Raw genomic sequence first — 16232 nt, 5'->3', positions numbered from 1 at the left:
GCACTGGCACTTGGGATCTTGTTTCTCCACCTTCTGGTGTTCGTCCTATCACGTGTAAGTGGGTCTATAAAATTAAGACTCGCTCCGATGGATCTCTTGAGCGCTATAAAGCGCGTCTTGTGGCTCGTGGCTTTCAGCAGGAGCACGGCCGTGACTATGATGAGACTTTTGCCCCCGTGGCTCATATGACTACTGTGCGTACCCTTCTTGCTGTTGCTTCTGTTCGCCGCTGGTCTGTCTCCCAGCTTGATGTTCAGAATGCTTTTCTTAATGGCGAGTTGAGCGAGGAGGTTTACATGCAGCCTCCTCCTGGGTATTCTGTTCCCGATGGGATGGTTTGTCGTCTTCGACGTTCTCTCTATGGTCTCAAACAGGCCCCTCGTGCCTGGTTTGAGCGCTTCGACTCTGTGGTGACTGCTGCTGGTTTCTCTCCTAGTCTTCATGATCCAGCACTTTTCGTTCACACTTCTCCTCGTGGACGTACTCTTCTTCTTCTCTATGTTGATGATATGATCATTACTGGTGATGATCCTGAGTATATTGCCTTCGTCAAGGCTCGTCTTTGTGATCAGTTTCTTATGACTGATCTTGGTCCTCTTCGCTATTTTCTTGGCATTGAGGTTCCCTCCACTTCTGATGGCTTTTCTATCTCTCAGGAAAAGTACATTCAGGATCTTCTTGCTCGTGCTGCTCTTGGGGATGAGCGCACCGTTGATACTCATATGGAGCTTAATGTTAAGCTTCGTCCTACTAATGGTGATCCTCTTCCTGATCCCACCCGCTATCGCCATCTTGTTGGGAGTCTTGTTTATCTTGCTGTCACTCGTCCTGATATTTCTTATCCTGTTCATATTCTGAGTCAGTTTGTCTCATCTCCTACCACTGTTCACTATAGTCATCTCCTCCGTGTTCTTCGTTATCTTCGTGGCACGATCACTCGTCGCCTTTTCTTTCCCCGTTGCAGCTCTCTCCAGCTCCAGTGCTATTCGGATGCTACGTGGGCGAGTGATCCTACGGATCGTCGTTCGCTTTCGCTTACTGTGTGTTTCTTGGTGGTTCGCTTGTTGCTTGGAAGACGAAGAAACAGGTCGCAGTTTCCCGTTCGAGTGTTGAGGCTGAGTTGCGGGCTATGGCTTTGTTGATTGCTGAGGTGATTTGGTTACGGTGGTTGCTTGCAGATTTTGGGGTCTCTGTTACGACACCCACTCCACTTTTGTCTGACAGTACAGGTGCTATCAGTATTGCACGTGATCCGGTCAAGCATGAGCTGACCAAGCATATCGGTGTTGATGCTTTTTACACGCGTGCACAGGTACATGATGATGTTGTTGCGGTTCATTATGTGCCTTCAGATTTGCAGTTGGCGGATTTCTTTACAAAGGCACAGACTCGAGCGCAGCATGATTTCTTACTCTCCAAACTCAGTGTTGTGGATCCACCATAAGTTTGAGGGGGGGTGTTAGATGTATATATCTGTATATTGTAGTTTCCCCATATGTTAGGGGGCTTTCTGCATATGTGCACCTGTACATGTACTATATATTGTGGCCTTTGGCCCCCTGGTAATACAAGAAGTATATTTCCCTAAAAAAACATCGCAAGTTATAACCTGAATTAGTACAACTCAAACATGGTACACTGACCACCATATATATTCACTTAGCATATAATTTTAAGTACAATTTCGCACTGGATAGTGTAATAATCTTGTATACTATCCCAACAGTGGATGGTGGGATGCTTGCATCATTTAGATGATGGAGATGGCATATTGAAAAAATTACTATTAAGAAGTGTCATCAATCAAGTTTATCTGAAATAAAATAAACTACCAATAGAAATCTGACATACCATGTGTGGTTTCACTCCATGTTTCTTCACCCCTACACAGCAAATAAAGCTGAACTTTAACTCAGCGTGCAGAAAACGAGAATGTATTTTCCTTCAGTTTATGAATATAATGTAGGGGAACCATCGGAAAGGAAATACATTACCCAAATAATTCACACACCATCAACCTATCAAATAAAAATGAAGGCATATTTCTTGTATTAAGATGCTTCTAACAAATCATGATTGTCCAGAATCCAACGAGAAGACTCTAATTCCATATGAGCATATGGATATTATATTCCTCTATTTCGACACAAATGAATAATTAAATAAGGGGGAAGTAGTTCAGGTTCATTGTTCTTACAACCTAGTGCTTTCTATCCTATAACAGAACGGGCATTAGTTAAATGTTACGAGCAAAACCACTTCCATCCCCAACATTTGGGGCACCTTGACCACAGTTCTTAATTATGTTTTGTATATAAATTATAAAATCATTAGCATCCCGACTGTATAATTTAAAGTTCAGAAACACCAGTTAAAGGTCCAGCTGTTTGTCTACGTGGTAGTCCCTAAACTCCAGAGCTATATTACCTGCAATTTCCTGTTCACAAACATCAGTTTTAAAGGTACCAGTTCGGAGGATAGTGAATTTCCTGTTCAAACAGCTAGATAAGAATCTCACTGCAACTCTCGCAAAAAAAAAAAAAAGAATCTTACTGCAACATGTATGAGAAATATTGTTCATACTTTTCAAGCAATATTACCTGCAAATTAGTTGGTTCCCATCGTGAGAACATACATCGGCGACATAAAAAAGCATGCTCATAAAGCACGAGGTTCTTCTTTCCAGCAGATTCCCAATATGCTGCAAGCAAATGCTATTTTAGTACAGCTTCTAGAAGTTTAAATGATCCCTTGTGTAATTCAACTTAACAGACCTGATCAAGAGGAATCTTCTTCACCATAGCAGACATTTGTAGCACCGTGATTGCCCTTCCACCACTAAGAAAAACACATACTGTGCAAAACATTCAAAATATAATGTAGGGGAAGTTCATAGCAGTAGAACATCGGATGAACTGTTTATTTTTGGCAAATTATACGGGAGCGAGTACGGGATACAGTTTTGTGCCTAGGGTTTAGTTTACCTGGTCTATGTAGATCATCGCTATCACCATCTTCTAGCCATTGAATTTTCCAAGAGCCAGCTGAAGTCCCAGATACCATCCAAGAATAATGAGCCAAAGTAGAAATATCTAGAACATCATGGTCTCCAAAGAACATTCAAAATAGCTAGAGAAATTGTCAATACTTACTCTTGTCGCTGAGCGCATACCCTATGTTGCTGCACAACCGAATGTGTGATGCCGCAACATCAAGAGATTTTTCTGGAGTATCTAACATCATATCATAACAATTTCGGTTCAGACCTCTTATGTGCATGAGTACACATTATTATAGTATTTTACCTCAGCTTGAACATAATTTATTACGATATCAGTATGTTTCCAGATTAGTATATATAGCTCAATGCGGAGTGCTTGTTAGGGACCACGTCCTGATCACCGTTCGAGAATGGAACAAGCCGGAGGGACTAGTGCTGTCTGCAGAGGAAGAAGCTCAAGGTCTTTATATCTATGATGTAGCCAAAAACAGCATTCTGACCAAGCTCATGTCACATTTCAACATAGTACCCGAAGAGGGGGATGACGCTGAAAAGGCCAAGAGGGAGCAGGCCCCCCGCGAGTTTGCCAAGAAGAAGATGGCCAAACTATTCAAGAACCACAAGAAAAGATTGCGCGGCCTTATCAAGAAAAAGAAGACTCCGGATAGTGAGAAGGTAAAAAATCACTGGGACGAATTCGTGAAGTACAGCACGGAGTCAGAAGAATTTCTGAAAAGGTCGGAAACAAATAAGGCAAATGCTGCGTTGAAGCTATATCACCAAATTCTGGGTCCAGGTGGATACAGGGCTAACCGTCCTAAGTGGCAGGCAGCTGAGGCGGAACTGACCAGGAAAGGGATCAGATTAGGGACACACGGTTGGATCGAACGGTGTAAAGAGTGGTTCTACGGGATTGGGGGAATGTTGCATCCAGAAACAGGGAAGTGCATCTATAAGAAAGCTCATCTGAAGTTTCCCATTGAAGCCCTGGAAAAAGCACATAAGGACGTGGAGGAGGAGAGGCTTGAGTAGATGACAATCGGAAGTTAGTAAAGCTGGTTGTATGGCTGAGAAAAATCTAAAACACTTAATTCCTCTTCGACAACCTTCATGTGATTTGCGACTGCTTCAAAGTCTATTCCTGATGCCTCCTTATAATTTGGGTTCACTTCTCTTTTTTCAGTGCAAAGGATATATGCATGGGAGGTTGCTTTATAGATTGAACAACATATGCTTCTGATGTTGTTCACTTAAAACCGATCCACTATTTTAATTTTTTAGATCAACATCCACTATTTTAATTGAACACTCACAAGGCTGTATGGTACATAGGAGTATATACAACCTCTGAAAATTCATGCTATGCAATCAATATCAATTATTAGATGGAGCATGTTGTTTCAAAGGCTGATTTAAAATGTGTTTATATTTATTGTTCATTGGGAAGCTACTTAAGTTAAATTTCTGAAATATAGCGTGTGAATATACTTATCTTACATTAATATTGCATTTGGTAAGCCACTTCGAGTAGTTCTTTCATTTTGCCGGTCAGTATGAATATGATGCTGAAAAGGTAGACACTTGCATTGATTGGATTTGGAATCTTGCCGGTTCTTGGTAGTATCAATGGGCTGTTTGCTCTGCTTTACTTTTAAATTTGGACAAAAAAGTATTCGTACATATGTACATGTGGTTTATGCTGAAAAAATCTTGCCTTGATCTATTTGATGACCGACATTCAAGTGTCTGAACTTGTGGTACTAGCTTTCACCATTATATGGTGGGTGCTCATTTCGGTTCCTTTGATGCTCTAACTATTTCACGTGTGAAATTGGATGACTTAGTAGAGGGGATGAAAAGGTCGTGGAAGAATATTTACAAGGAATTAAGTGTGTATGCAATTGGATATTTGTGTAAGGTTTCGATGCATTTACCAGATAGGTAGGTGATACTTTTATGCTGTGTTTGGATGCATAGAAAGTTGGCATGGAATTGAATTGGACTAAGATTCCAAATCCAAGATGGAAATGAATTGGCTTCTAATTCAATTCTATTGTTTGGATGTGTTTGGAATTTGGTGTTGAAATCAAAGGGTGTAACCAATTCCAAATCCCGTTTGGATGTAAAACTATGGAATTTGATATTTTGTTGAATTTGGACAATTTTAAACACAAAAATAAAACATGTAAATCCAATTTGTGGTTTGTGTTGAATCTGGATCTAGGCTGGGCAGTGCTGGACGAGGGCGAGCAGAGCGGCGCTGGGCACGAGCGAGCTGAGAGAGAGCAGCTTCGGGCGAGCGGGAGAGGCCGGGGCGGCGCCGGTCGCGGCTGAGATCCAGCGGGGCGGCGCTGGGCACGACCCAGCAGAGAGAGGATGGGGCGGCGTCGGGCGAGGCCGAAACCGAGCGGGGCGGCGTCGGGCGAGAGGAAAACGGGAGGGATCGAGGGAGGCAGTTTCCGAGCCTTTCCGAGCGTGAGACCTCGGAAAGTTCTCCAATCGTTTTTCACGGGAGGTTGGCTGGCTCGGAATTTACTTGACTTTCCGCAGATCAATTCCAAGCGCATACCAAACGGCGGAATTTGCTGAATCGACCCAAATTCCAATTTCATGTCCAGTTTCTATGCATCCAAACACAGCATTAGTCGTTATATTTACATATGTCGCCTTTATTTGCTAGGGTACATATGTTGTCATGTACTCATGTTCTCCGGATTAGATCAATCACCATACTATTCTTATATTTTTTCTTGGCTGCTTGTGGAATTCTAGCCTAGCCAACATCATGAACCAGCACCCTATATTTAGACGTGGTAGTGCTTCCATGCTGTTTATGGCACCAATTCTGTATTAGGAAGAATATAAATTGCTCATTTTCCTCCTATGAGTTGAATGGTCTCAAATCTTGGTGCATGTTTTTTTAAATGTTACATCTATAACTGAAAATCCTTCTGATATAGATTTGTTAGTAAGTTAAGCCATTTTGATATCATAATTTTGTGGTTACAAAGGTGGTACACGCAGCCATGCAGTTCATAGGAAGGAGATACATGAATTTTTTTTTCCTGGAATGCTTAGGTAAATTGTGTGATGTAAAAAAAGTCTACTCCCACAATTGGTTCGCATAGTTTGATATCATAAAGTGCAGTTAGATTCAATAATGACTATCACTCTTGGAGTTCTAAATGTATTGAGAAATTTTCTTCACATGGCTATCAACTCTTTGAGGTTTGTTGTTCCAGATGTTTGTGTCTTCTACTTGCTGCGAGTGCGAGCCTGCGAGGTATACGTCTCTTTATTTACAGAAATACACAATTTTACTTGGCTTGCACTTTCTCTCAACAAGGTGCATACATTGCTGCTTGGCAGGCTAGCCTTTTCCCTTAGCTGTATTTCCGCCAATCCCATGTAATTTGCTTACATCGTGTGTGTTTCACTTGTGTATTTGTATGGTAATTTAACTTCATTAGGTGCCTCTATATCGTTCTCTCAGTTTGTAATGTTGCATGTCTATGGTTTGGCCACTTTTTTTTGTTTTATCTCATGCACTATCCTTTGTGTTTGTCCATGTCTTGTGGCAGGTTGATGATAATACAGACTCAAGTCCTGGCGATCTGGGTTAAATGTGATGGTCATCTATGTGATGTACAAAGAGTTGATAAGGTATGCACTCTCTCAAAATCAATCCTATTATAAATTGTTTTTGTATTCTGTTCCTTGAATATTATTCATGGTTTGTCGTGTAACAGCTTAACATTGACTTACCAAATCATTGCACACAATGTGTCTGATCTTTTGCTCTAATTAAAATGCATGGCATGATATTTTATCACAGTTGCCTCATCCAATTTATACTTAGCTAGCTGGTATAGCCATTTCCTGAACTATCCCTTATAAGTGCTTTCAGTTTGTTGCTTTGGGCAACAGTTTCTGAACTCAATATGGACATGCAAATGAAGCGTCATACATCATCCATCCAGTGATTAATTAATATATTTCATCAATTAAGGAGTTAGATGGTACGTGCAAGACAACAATCACATTCTCTGAAACTTGAAGTGACTCAGTTCAATTCTTCCAAGTACTTATTTACTTACATAAACAGATGTTGTGAACTTGGTCATTTTTTTCTGTATCATATCAAGCAGCCACTTGATAATATTTTAAAGATGAGTAAGAACAGCATTTTCGTACTAAATTTCGTGTGATGCTCGTTTAGCCTTTTCTCTTAAAGAATTGTGTCATTTAGCCGACTCCTTGTTGTGCATGTTTCATTAGTCAGCTTTCTGGTCAAGATAATTCTCTTTGATTTAATGCGTGAACTCTGATTTCCGCTAGATGGAACATACAAGAATGCTGATCAGGTTCTTAGCCGACCTGATGATATACACTTGAAATAGTGCTGGGGAACGGGAAGAGCAACATATACATGACATAGTTTACTATTGTGCTTGTTGCATTCTTCTTTTATACTTATTAATACTTTGGAATAATGGGTCTCATGCTCTCATTTTTTTAACGAGAGTGTAATTTAGGTACTTATTTTATATGTTAACCATAACTATCAAATGCGACAAAAGTATGATGTATGTGTTTAAATTGGCCTGAAATTCAATGCACAGGTAATAATCAAGATGTGCAAAATAAAATTTGCAATGCTGGGTAGCAATGCCCTGTGCTAAATAATTTGTAGTTGAAATCCTAAACTTTGTTGCATATCATTAGTTTGGAGATAATACATGATATGATCACACATCGATGATAAAACTAAAACTATCGTAGTATTACTAAAATGGACGGGCGCGGCAACGCGCGCCATCATGGTATAATGGAACCACCACAGCCTCTTCACAGTGATTTAGCTCTCTTAACCGTCCGATTACATATACCTACGTCCCAGATCGTCACTTCTCGCCCGAACAGTCGCTGCGGCATCTCTCGTTATCAATTCGCACTAAATGGACCGGCCCCATTTTAAGGGGATGCTACTGGGCAGACCTATTTCGGCAGCCTCTCGTTCACCAGGCCGTGTGGTGTGGGACTGTGGGTTGGTTGCTGCGACGGCCCAGTGGATATCTCTTCTTCTGCAGCCCAGCAAAATCTCAGTCATTCGGTTGTTCACCTTCTCCATCCCTTCGAATCATGCGAAGCCAGCTGTTTATTACGGAGTAAAATGGCGAGGCGACGAAGATCTACCGTTTCCATTCTGTAAGCATTGATGGTAGCGGAGATGGAGCTACGTTACTACCCGGTTGCCTCCTTTCTTTTTGCTAGGCCCGTCCATATATCTTGCACCTCCCACTTGTCTTTCTCACATCCATTCGACCACAAGGAACTAATTTGTTCAGGCATACTCTATGGAGCTGGTTCTAGGCGATCGTGACGACGTGTGTCAGAGGTCAAGGAGAGGTATGCTAAGGTGTGTCTGACTTGCCTCCCATACACCGCCCCTCACTGGTTATCTATCCTCCGCTACAGCTTCCGTTCATCAGTGGATGAAGGGTGTCATCTCCCTCGATTCTGCCATGGACTCCGAGTACTGGGAAATCATCAGCACCTTCCTACACCAAGGCCCCCACCTACGTCTCCAAGAGCTGTATTATTGATCTTTTTCCCCGTCCCAACTCCCAAGTATGTGATGCTTGGTTCTTCTTGTTTCTTAATTCTTATCAGTTCCTACTTGGGATGCCCTGGTTGTTTTTTGGTCTCCATGGATACAATTGGAAGTAAGACACAACCAGCAACAGGGTATGGAATCGTAGACCAGCATCCGTTCCGTCATAAAGTTATATATATGTCAGTTTGATCTTTTTTTTTGTTCTGACTGTTTTGGAAAAGAAAAGGTCACGGTCAAAGATCTGCCCAGTCTAAACTTCTAGCTTTTGTTCTGATGATTAAATGTGTCCTCTTGTGAATTAGATGTGTCAACTCGTACAAAATTTATAAAGAGTATGATTCCTATTTAGCATATTGTCTAATTTTCTCACTAACACAAATGGATATCCTTTCCCCTTCTGTACAATTTTTTTTTCCTCAAAGCCTCGGAACCCATATGGGGGCAATGCCTTTAGAGAATTGAAGTAAAAAAATGCCTCAATTAACAGGTTCGGAACCTACCAAGGAACTAAAATTGCTCCTTCCATTCCAAAATCCTTGTCGTGGCTTTAGTTCAAATTTGAATTAAAATTGCGACAAGAATTATGGAACGGAGGGAGTAGAATTTAGATGGTATATGAACCTTGTTCACTAATGGTAGGGACATAAATGGTTATTTTTTTTTCTTTAATTTTTTATGCTTGAATCTGCTACAATTCCAGTTTGCTGCACACATCCAGCTTGTATCATATTTGCTTAAACACACCTAAATCACAAAGGCAAATAAGATTTGTTTTGTTCAGTAATTGGTCGATCACCCTTTGTGTATGCCATTGACACTGACCTTTCTGCATCATTTCTGACTTTCAGATAGGGGGGAGGGGGAGCAGAAAGAATCATACTACAGGAGATGCAAGAAGTTCTTTCTACGGAGGAGTTGTTTGTTGCTATTAGATCCACGAAGATGAAGGGATTTGAGAGCTTTACAAGGATTCTGGAGGAACACAAAGTTTAAGCATTGCCTGGATAAATTTGAGCATATCCTTAATTTTCTGCTCTCGGATTTTCTGGAAGCTTGGTTATTGTGCTGTGTGCACTGTGTTGTCAGCTACAGAGTTGTACTTGCGTCCAGGAATCTTCAAGAATTCTCGAAATTATAGTTTGAAGCAAATCATAAAGATTATGGAGAAAGCTTCAGTTCTAGGTCCACCTGAATTATCTGCCAAATGATGCAGAGGCAGCAGTGCCACACCGTCAACCTTGGCCTCAAAATTATAGTTGAAAGCTTTGTGGATGCTATACTTGAAACTCCCTATTACTTGTGATACAAACATCCCCTTAATTAAACCATCCCGTTCTGCTACTATAATATTAATAAAATTTTCTATTCGCTCATCCCTGAAAATCTTTGTCATAATTTATGCACTACTATGCTTTACAAATTACGAAACGCTATATCTAAAGCTGAACTCAACAAAAAATTCAATCCGAACTGATTTGTTGTTGTGTTCATATTTGTCAAATAGTTATACTGTTATTTTGACAAGATGGACGGGCGCTGCAACGCGCGCTTTCATGTTCTAGTTAAACAAGTTCAAGCTAAACGAGCCGAGTTCATCTAACTCACGAGTAGCTCGTTTAGCTCGGTAAAAATGAATAGTGATGGTGCAGCGCGCGGAAGACGATGCAATGAGGACGACGATCGGTGTCTCGCCGACAAGTTGGGGCCACAAGCCGCGCGGGAAGTTTCCTCGGCGTTTCCCGCACTTTCGTTTCGTCCGGAGTCCCCGAGCGCTCCCCGGGGGCCAGGGATAGCCTAGGCTCTCCGAACGGATGAAAGGCCTAATTCCAACGAAAACGAGGAACCGAAGACGCGACTGGGCCATTTTCGTCCATCCGGATGACAAAACGCGGTCCTATAGGCCTCGTCGGGGAGACGGCTGGGATGCTCTTAGATGTGTGTTCGGTAGTTGCACCATCACTATGAGATTTTGTCCCAAATGCAGTAGTCGTGAAACAGGAGATGTAGGTGAGGAAATAATAAACAAAGTTTGTTTTCTATTTGACTGAATCCAAGCGTATCCCCTACTAGTCAAGGATATACACTGGTTCATTCACAAAGACACCAGGATACCTTTAGTAGTAATGGGATGTCACTATAATCAATTACCATGAAAAATACTTGGCATAACTGAAAGATAAACCATGGGAATAAAATAGGTTGACACAAAGTTCAGTACAGGCTCCATCGAACATATAACTCCGTCGAAGAATTTTGTAGGAACTTATGGTAAAAAAAGGTACTTGTTCATCAAATAATACAATGTCCAGGGCAAAGATCATTTGCCAGGACGATACTTTTCAAAAGGATCTGGAACTTGATGATTTATTCATAACCTCTTTAGATTGTTTGAAATGTGATTTTTGGAACTGCTTCATTTATGATAACCACGCACATCTAGAATCATGCCTAAAATATACCTTGACAGAGTAGAAACAAAGAGTCTCCTCATCATTTTTGGAACTTCCTTATATGAACTTTCACCAGCATAACCCCCTTTCGCATCACTAATCCCTAGAATTTTTTTTTAGTTTTATGAGATCTGAGCATGTAACTCTATATATATTCACCCATGAAAAGACAAAAGGTATCCAGAACATAATAATATATTTCCAGAAAAAAATAGAACACCATAATATAGCTTTAGCTGGAATCAAAATAAACTGCATGTACCTAGCAATAGTTGTGGTGTTCAAATCCATCAATATCAGTATACATCAAGTAATTCAGTGGACCAGTTAAAGCCAAATACTTCATGCTTTCGGACAATGGTATGGAATCACAAGGGAGGCAATGGATGGCCATATCAAAATTAACTAACTTCAGCAATGATTAGTGAATAATTGGATGTGACATATAGTTACAAGTAGTCATGTTTGTTTGTGATATAAGCACGACCGAGTCCATTGCCTAGGGAAAGAGTTAATTGAGCTTGCATAGAAGACCGCATTGACTTGTAGCTGATAACTGACATTTGCCGATTTGCACACAGCTAAATGATGGAAGCGACTTCATATTTTGCTCTTGGCTTTCATACATGATAAATTTCTCTCGGAGAAACATGTTCTCTGTTTGGTCACGAGAAATCTTGATTTTTGTGGTTTAGCATATGAAGTTTTATACTCGAGAAACACAAGGGGTCCATCAAGTCCTCGTTTCAAATAATAATATCCAAAAAGCAGAGTGCAGACTGTAGAGTAGAGGTGCAATCTGATGTACTCCTCGGACCATGTAAATGCTACCACGGAGTCTGATGTAATGTGAATGCTACCACGGAGTATCACTCTTTATATTCGAACTTTAAATCCCAATTTCAAGTTGTTTTTATTGGTATTGTAGATGGTGATACTTTTTTCCTAGACTTGGTCAAACAAAAACAGTTTACTTCAGATTAAAGTCTATAAACCTGGTACTGTATGGCTGAATGTAGACAATATGTATTGAACCAGGCATATGAAAATGATTGATTCCTAGTTTGATTGTCAGAAAATGGTTTTAACTTGTGCAATAATAAGAATAGTTCATTTGAGATCATGTTGGCAAGCGTAAACAAGCCACACATGCATGTAGTATGTCGTAATACGAAAACATTGAGCTATCACTACAAGGAATCGGGTCTATTGCAACAAAAATTATTGTCACGATAGCTGCCGTTTTGTGGCAATATGCACCTATTGCCACGAAATGACGTTCGTTGGCAAGCGTTGCAATTAAACGTATGGTAATAGGCTATTGCAACAAAAATGAAATCGTGGCAACAAAGTGTTCTATTGCAACAACCATGTGGGAAGTTGCCACATTTTTTCCCTGTGGCAACACTCACTTATCTCCACAATTTGGTTTGTCGAGATAGCTTAACGCAACATGCAACCAAATCGTGGTGTTTGCCAGTTTGTGGTGATAGACATTTGTGGCAATAACCTATGCCAACGACCTACGTTTCGTGGCGCACGCCCTTTCATGGCAATAGCGAACCATGGCAATAACCTATGGCAACATCAGTGCCATTTGTGGCATTAGCCATTTGCCACAGACCGTGACGCTCGTGGTATTAACTTATCGCGACAAATATTTCAATCGTGGCGATAAATAGGTATGGCAACGGTCAATTTTTTTTGTCGTGGTAAGTTATTGCGACATTTTGAACATTTTGTGGTGATACTCTATTTCAACCAATTATTCATCAAAGAACAACAGTAAGCGTGACTTCATTACAAACAGAGAGCGAGAGAGATGAAAAAACGTTTCGGCCTTAGAAGGTTGCCGCGAGTGAACTCCCATAATAAAATCATTGCATACTTCACAACAAATTCATCGTGAAGATCATGATAAAATGATCTATTAAGCAAGAGTCTCGGTTTACCAAAACATATAGAATTACATCTAGAACTCTTAACATATGCATAGGGCATAAGCCTAGAAAGACAGCAAATATAATCAACTGCATCTCTTGAACAAAGCTGTTGTGTTGCAAACTAAGAGATGCTCATGTCCTGAACAAAAGTCACGCGTAGGAAAAAATAAGGATAACAAATTAGGATTTCGTAATAAAGGATATGAAATTTGAGGACCATGATCAAGTTCATACCTGCAAAGTGAATGAGTTGTATTTTGTGCTTTACCCAATTGAGATAAGATGAACTTCACCCAGCGCCTCCATTGAACATGTCAAAAATTAAGCACACTACTTCAGAGTTGAAGTTCAAAATGACAACATCAGCCCACTGTTAAGCAAATAGCCTATTTAGCGGCAGCGGGGAAAACATGCTATAGATCCTATCGCTGGCTTCAATGAAAACACAAGAATAAACTGAAACCTGGGTTGGTACTCATAACAATCATATATTAATATCTTGCAGTAAAATGATTATGTTAATCAATATCATCTGATCATTAAATCGTGGACCATAGATTAACTAAACTGGAGAAAACTAAACTATGACCTCTTATCTAAAGCAGCTAGCAAATGAGTAGTTCAAAACGTTCATAGACGTTTGTGATAAGCTTGAAGCTTTTCCTTCGGATATTGTAATAAAATCATTGACAGAAGAGGTTCACTTAATCGTCCATTTAGACGGGTAAACTCAAATCTACAAGGAAGGGATAAATCAGGTGTGTACCGTGCCGCCGTCACGGGGATAGGCGAGGTGTAGGCAGTCTTGGTGGTGTTCGCGGACTCCATGGCTGTGGTCGCCGTGGCCGAGGACATGGTCGGCATCGAAGACAATAGATCGAATGTCTCCCAGATCGGCGTGAGCTCCGCCGCCACCGGCCCACCGCCGCCTTGCCGGCTGTCGGCGAGGGGGGCTATTGCATCCCGGTGGTTGCCCTGGTAGGACGGTGAGGCGGGCTGTTTCATCCTGGCGGCCATACGGCGGTGGCTGCACGATAGTTCAAGGATGGAAGGAAAAAAGGGCCGAGCGATGCGCTGCACACCTAATCTCTAATCTATGCGGAGGGGATGGGAGAAGATTCGCAGCCTTGACGCCGTCGGGACGGAGGAACCAGAGTTGAGATCCAATCCCATATGATGACGCCGTGATTTGGTTTATAGAGCACTAATTGTGATTAGTTACGAGGGTGTTTTGCGGGAAAGTTAAAAAGTTTTGGCGCAAGTAGAGTACATGCTAATGTATTTCGTGAAAAATATGTATTTTTTGGTGAAACGTATGAAATAATTAAATAAATTGGAAAATTTATAATTCGAAGCAATATAAATATAGGTGCTGCTGAAAATAATGTTATAATGTTTTTTTTTGGTAAAATGTCATTTCGTTGTGAAAAAACCGCCAGATCTAGAATCGTGGAGAGGCGATCTGACGCCCTCTCTTCTAAGGTTTAAAAATCTGACCATTGGTTTACTTCGTTCAATAGGTGGATCGGTAATTGATAAATTATAATTATTTTCATATGTATAATAGATAAATACTGTGTCAATATGTAAAATATAATAGAGAAATACCGTGTAAATTAAATTATCTTTCAGTCTGTTGTGCATATTACAATGGATATAAATTTTTTGTGATATGTAATATTTATTGCAACATGATGAAGTTGAGGTAAAAAATGTCCTATTACGGCTAATACCCATTTTGTTGCAATATGCAGCCAATTTTTTACAACGATATCTTGCAGTAACGCCACACACCAAAATTGTTGCAATACATTTCCGAATATTACCACATAAATTTACTTTGTTGCAATACCTAGTAGCTATTGCAACAAAACGACCAATTCGCGCAACGTTATGCAGCCGTCGCAATATCTCTACCATATTACAACGCATACGCGTTTTGTGGCAATATGTGACTTCTATTGCAACAAAGACGGGCACTTAGTGCAATAAAACTAAGTTGTGGCAATATGTAAATCATATTACCACGAACGACAATTTTGTTGTAATATTGCATTTTATTGCAACAAAAGATAGTTGTAGCAATAAATTTTGTTGCAATAGACCGGAATCCATGTAGTGTATGCCCGACGTAAACAGACTCGTAAAGTTCGCTGCCACGAACCAATATTAGTGGATAATTTATTCGTCATTGGTTGTTTCGTCACATTAGTCTACTAAACCTATCGATAAGGAAAATATAAATTGTCATGATCTATGACGAACATGCTTAATGTATTTTGATGATTGAGACAAGAGCTATGCCATCACACTCAACTGATGCTTTGGATGTTGGTATTGATTTCTTCCGAATCTTGTCGATGATAATCTAGTGCCCGGATCTATTAAGCATGTGGTCTTGTCCAACATGTGAGTGTTACTACACTCCAGACTCCACGTAACTACACTAATATGGTGAGTTGCGTTGGCTGTTGGCTCTCGATGTGATACCAATTAGCCCTATATATGATATATAGCTACACAGCTAGAAGTCTGAACGAGCAACCAGAGAGTATACATAAGCTGCAGTGGCCGGCAGGGCCGCCTTGTGATCTGAACAGAAGCAACACGCGTGCAGATTTATCTTTGTTCTGGAAAAGGTAGTAGTTCGTGAAATCGTCAAGACTCCAATGTATTCCGCAACATGCAGTTTAGGGTGCAGTGCAATCCGGAAGATATCGCTCGTCAGGCTCGCTAGCTTTGCTGCGTTGGGGAACAAACTAAACTTGCACGGCCACACAACGGCGCCGATCCATCCATCGATCTGGCCGTGAAAGCTACGGAGCTTGGCGTGAAGGGAACAGCTTACCGGCACAACACGCAGCTCTGATATGTTGCCTAACAATCTGCAACAGATCATCATGCGCGCCCGGCCAGTGCTCGATCGGGAAGGTAGACGATCTGCCCGTGGAACGTGGATACGTAAGCACGTGCTGGAGGCTGAGGTCGATCGTGTATGACTTTGATTGAGCGCGATCGGATCCATGGATGGTGGCATCGTGCACTTCAAGGCTTCTCGGCGCTGGTGGACCAAATCGGAAAGGAGATAGCAGAGGGTGCATGCGTGCGTCGTGGACGAACACGTCGACGTGTCGCTCGCTCGCCCGCCGGTCCATCCCCTCCGATGGACGTGTAGGGTGTCCCCAGTCACGTCGTCGTCGATGGTGATGATCACCGGCGGC

At 41.1% G+C, this 16232-nt stretch overlaps 1 protein-coding gene and 1 long non-coding RNA gene across 2 annotated transcripts; both read right to left on the bottom strand.

Annotated features, from left to right (window-relative positions):
• Positions 1 to 2344: 2344 nt before the first annotated feature.
• On the bottom strand, positions 2345 to 3240 carry LOC124690621. The gene is made up of 5 exons (XM_047223982.1): positions 3153 to 3240; positions 2985 to 3044; positions 2775 to 2854; positions 2601 to 2701; positions 2345 to 2489 (listed from the first exon to the last, which is right to left on the bottom strand). Exons 1-5 carry the CDS (start codon positions 3238 to 3240, stop codon positions 2372 to 2374), a joined length of 447 nt encoding a protein of 148 aa, XP_047079938.1. The 3' UTR covers positions 2345 to 2371.
• Positions 3241 to 12891: 9651 nt separating this feature from the next.
• LOC124688249 lies at positions 12892 to 13581 on the bottom strand. The gene is made up of 2 exons (XR_006998464.1): positions 13246 to 13581; positions 12892 to 13150 (listed from the first exon to the last, which is right to left on the bottom strand). It is a non-coding gene; the product is annotated as an uncharacterized LOC124688249 (long non-coding RNA).
• Positions 13582 to 16232: the final 2651 nt, after the last annotated feature.

Source organism: Lolium rigidum, chromosome 2 (assembly GCF_022539505.1).
Source record: "Lolium rigidum isolate FL_2022 chromosome 2, APGP_CSIRO_Lrig_0.1, whole genome shotgun sequence".
Lineage (NCBI taxonomy): Eukaryota > Viridiplantae > Streptophyta > Magnoliopsida > Poales > Poaceae > Lolium > Lolium rigidum.
Note: the sequence above shows the minus strand (reverse complement) of the source record. Positions and strands in the feature narration are given on the sequence as shown.

Excerpts from the sequence above, each read along its gene's own strand:
- LOC124690621 (XM_047223982.1), bottom strand. The coding sequence starts at position 3,240 with ATGTTAGATACTCCAGAAAAATCTCTTGATGTTGCGGCATCACACATT. Across the intron at positions 2,702-2,774 it reads AGAAGATTCCTCTTGATCAG|CATATTGGGAATCTGCTGGA; the intron begins GTCTGTTAAGTT and ends ATTTGCTTGCAG. Across the intron at positions 2,490-2,600 it reads GGGAACCAACTAATTTGCAG|GAAATTCACTATCCTCCGAA; the intron begins GTAATATTGCTT and ends CTGTTTGAACAG.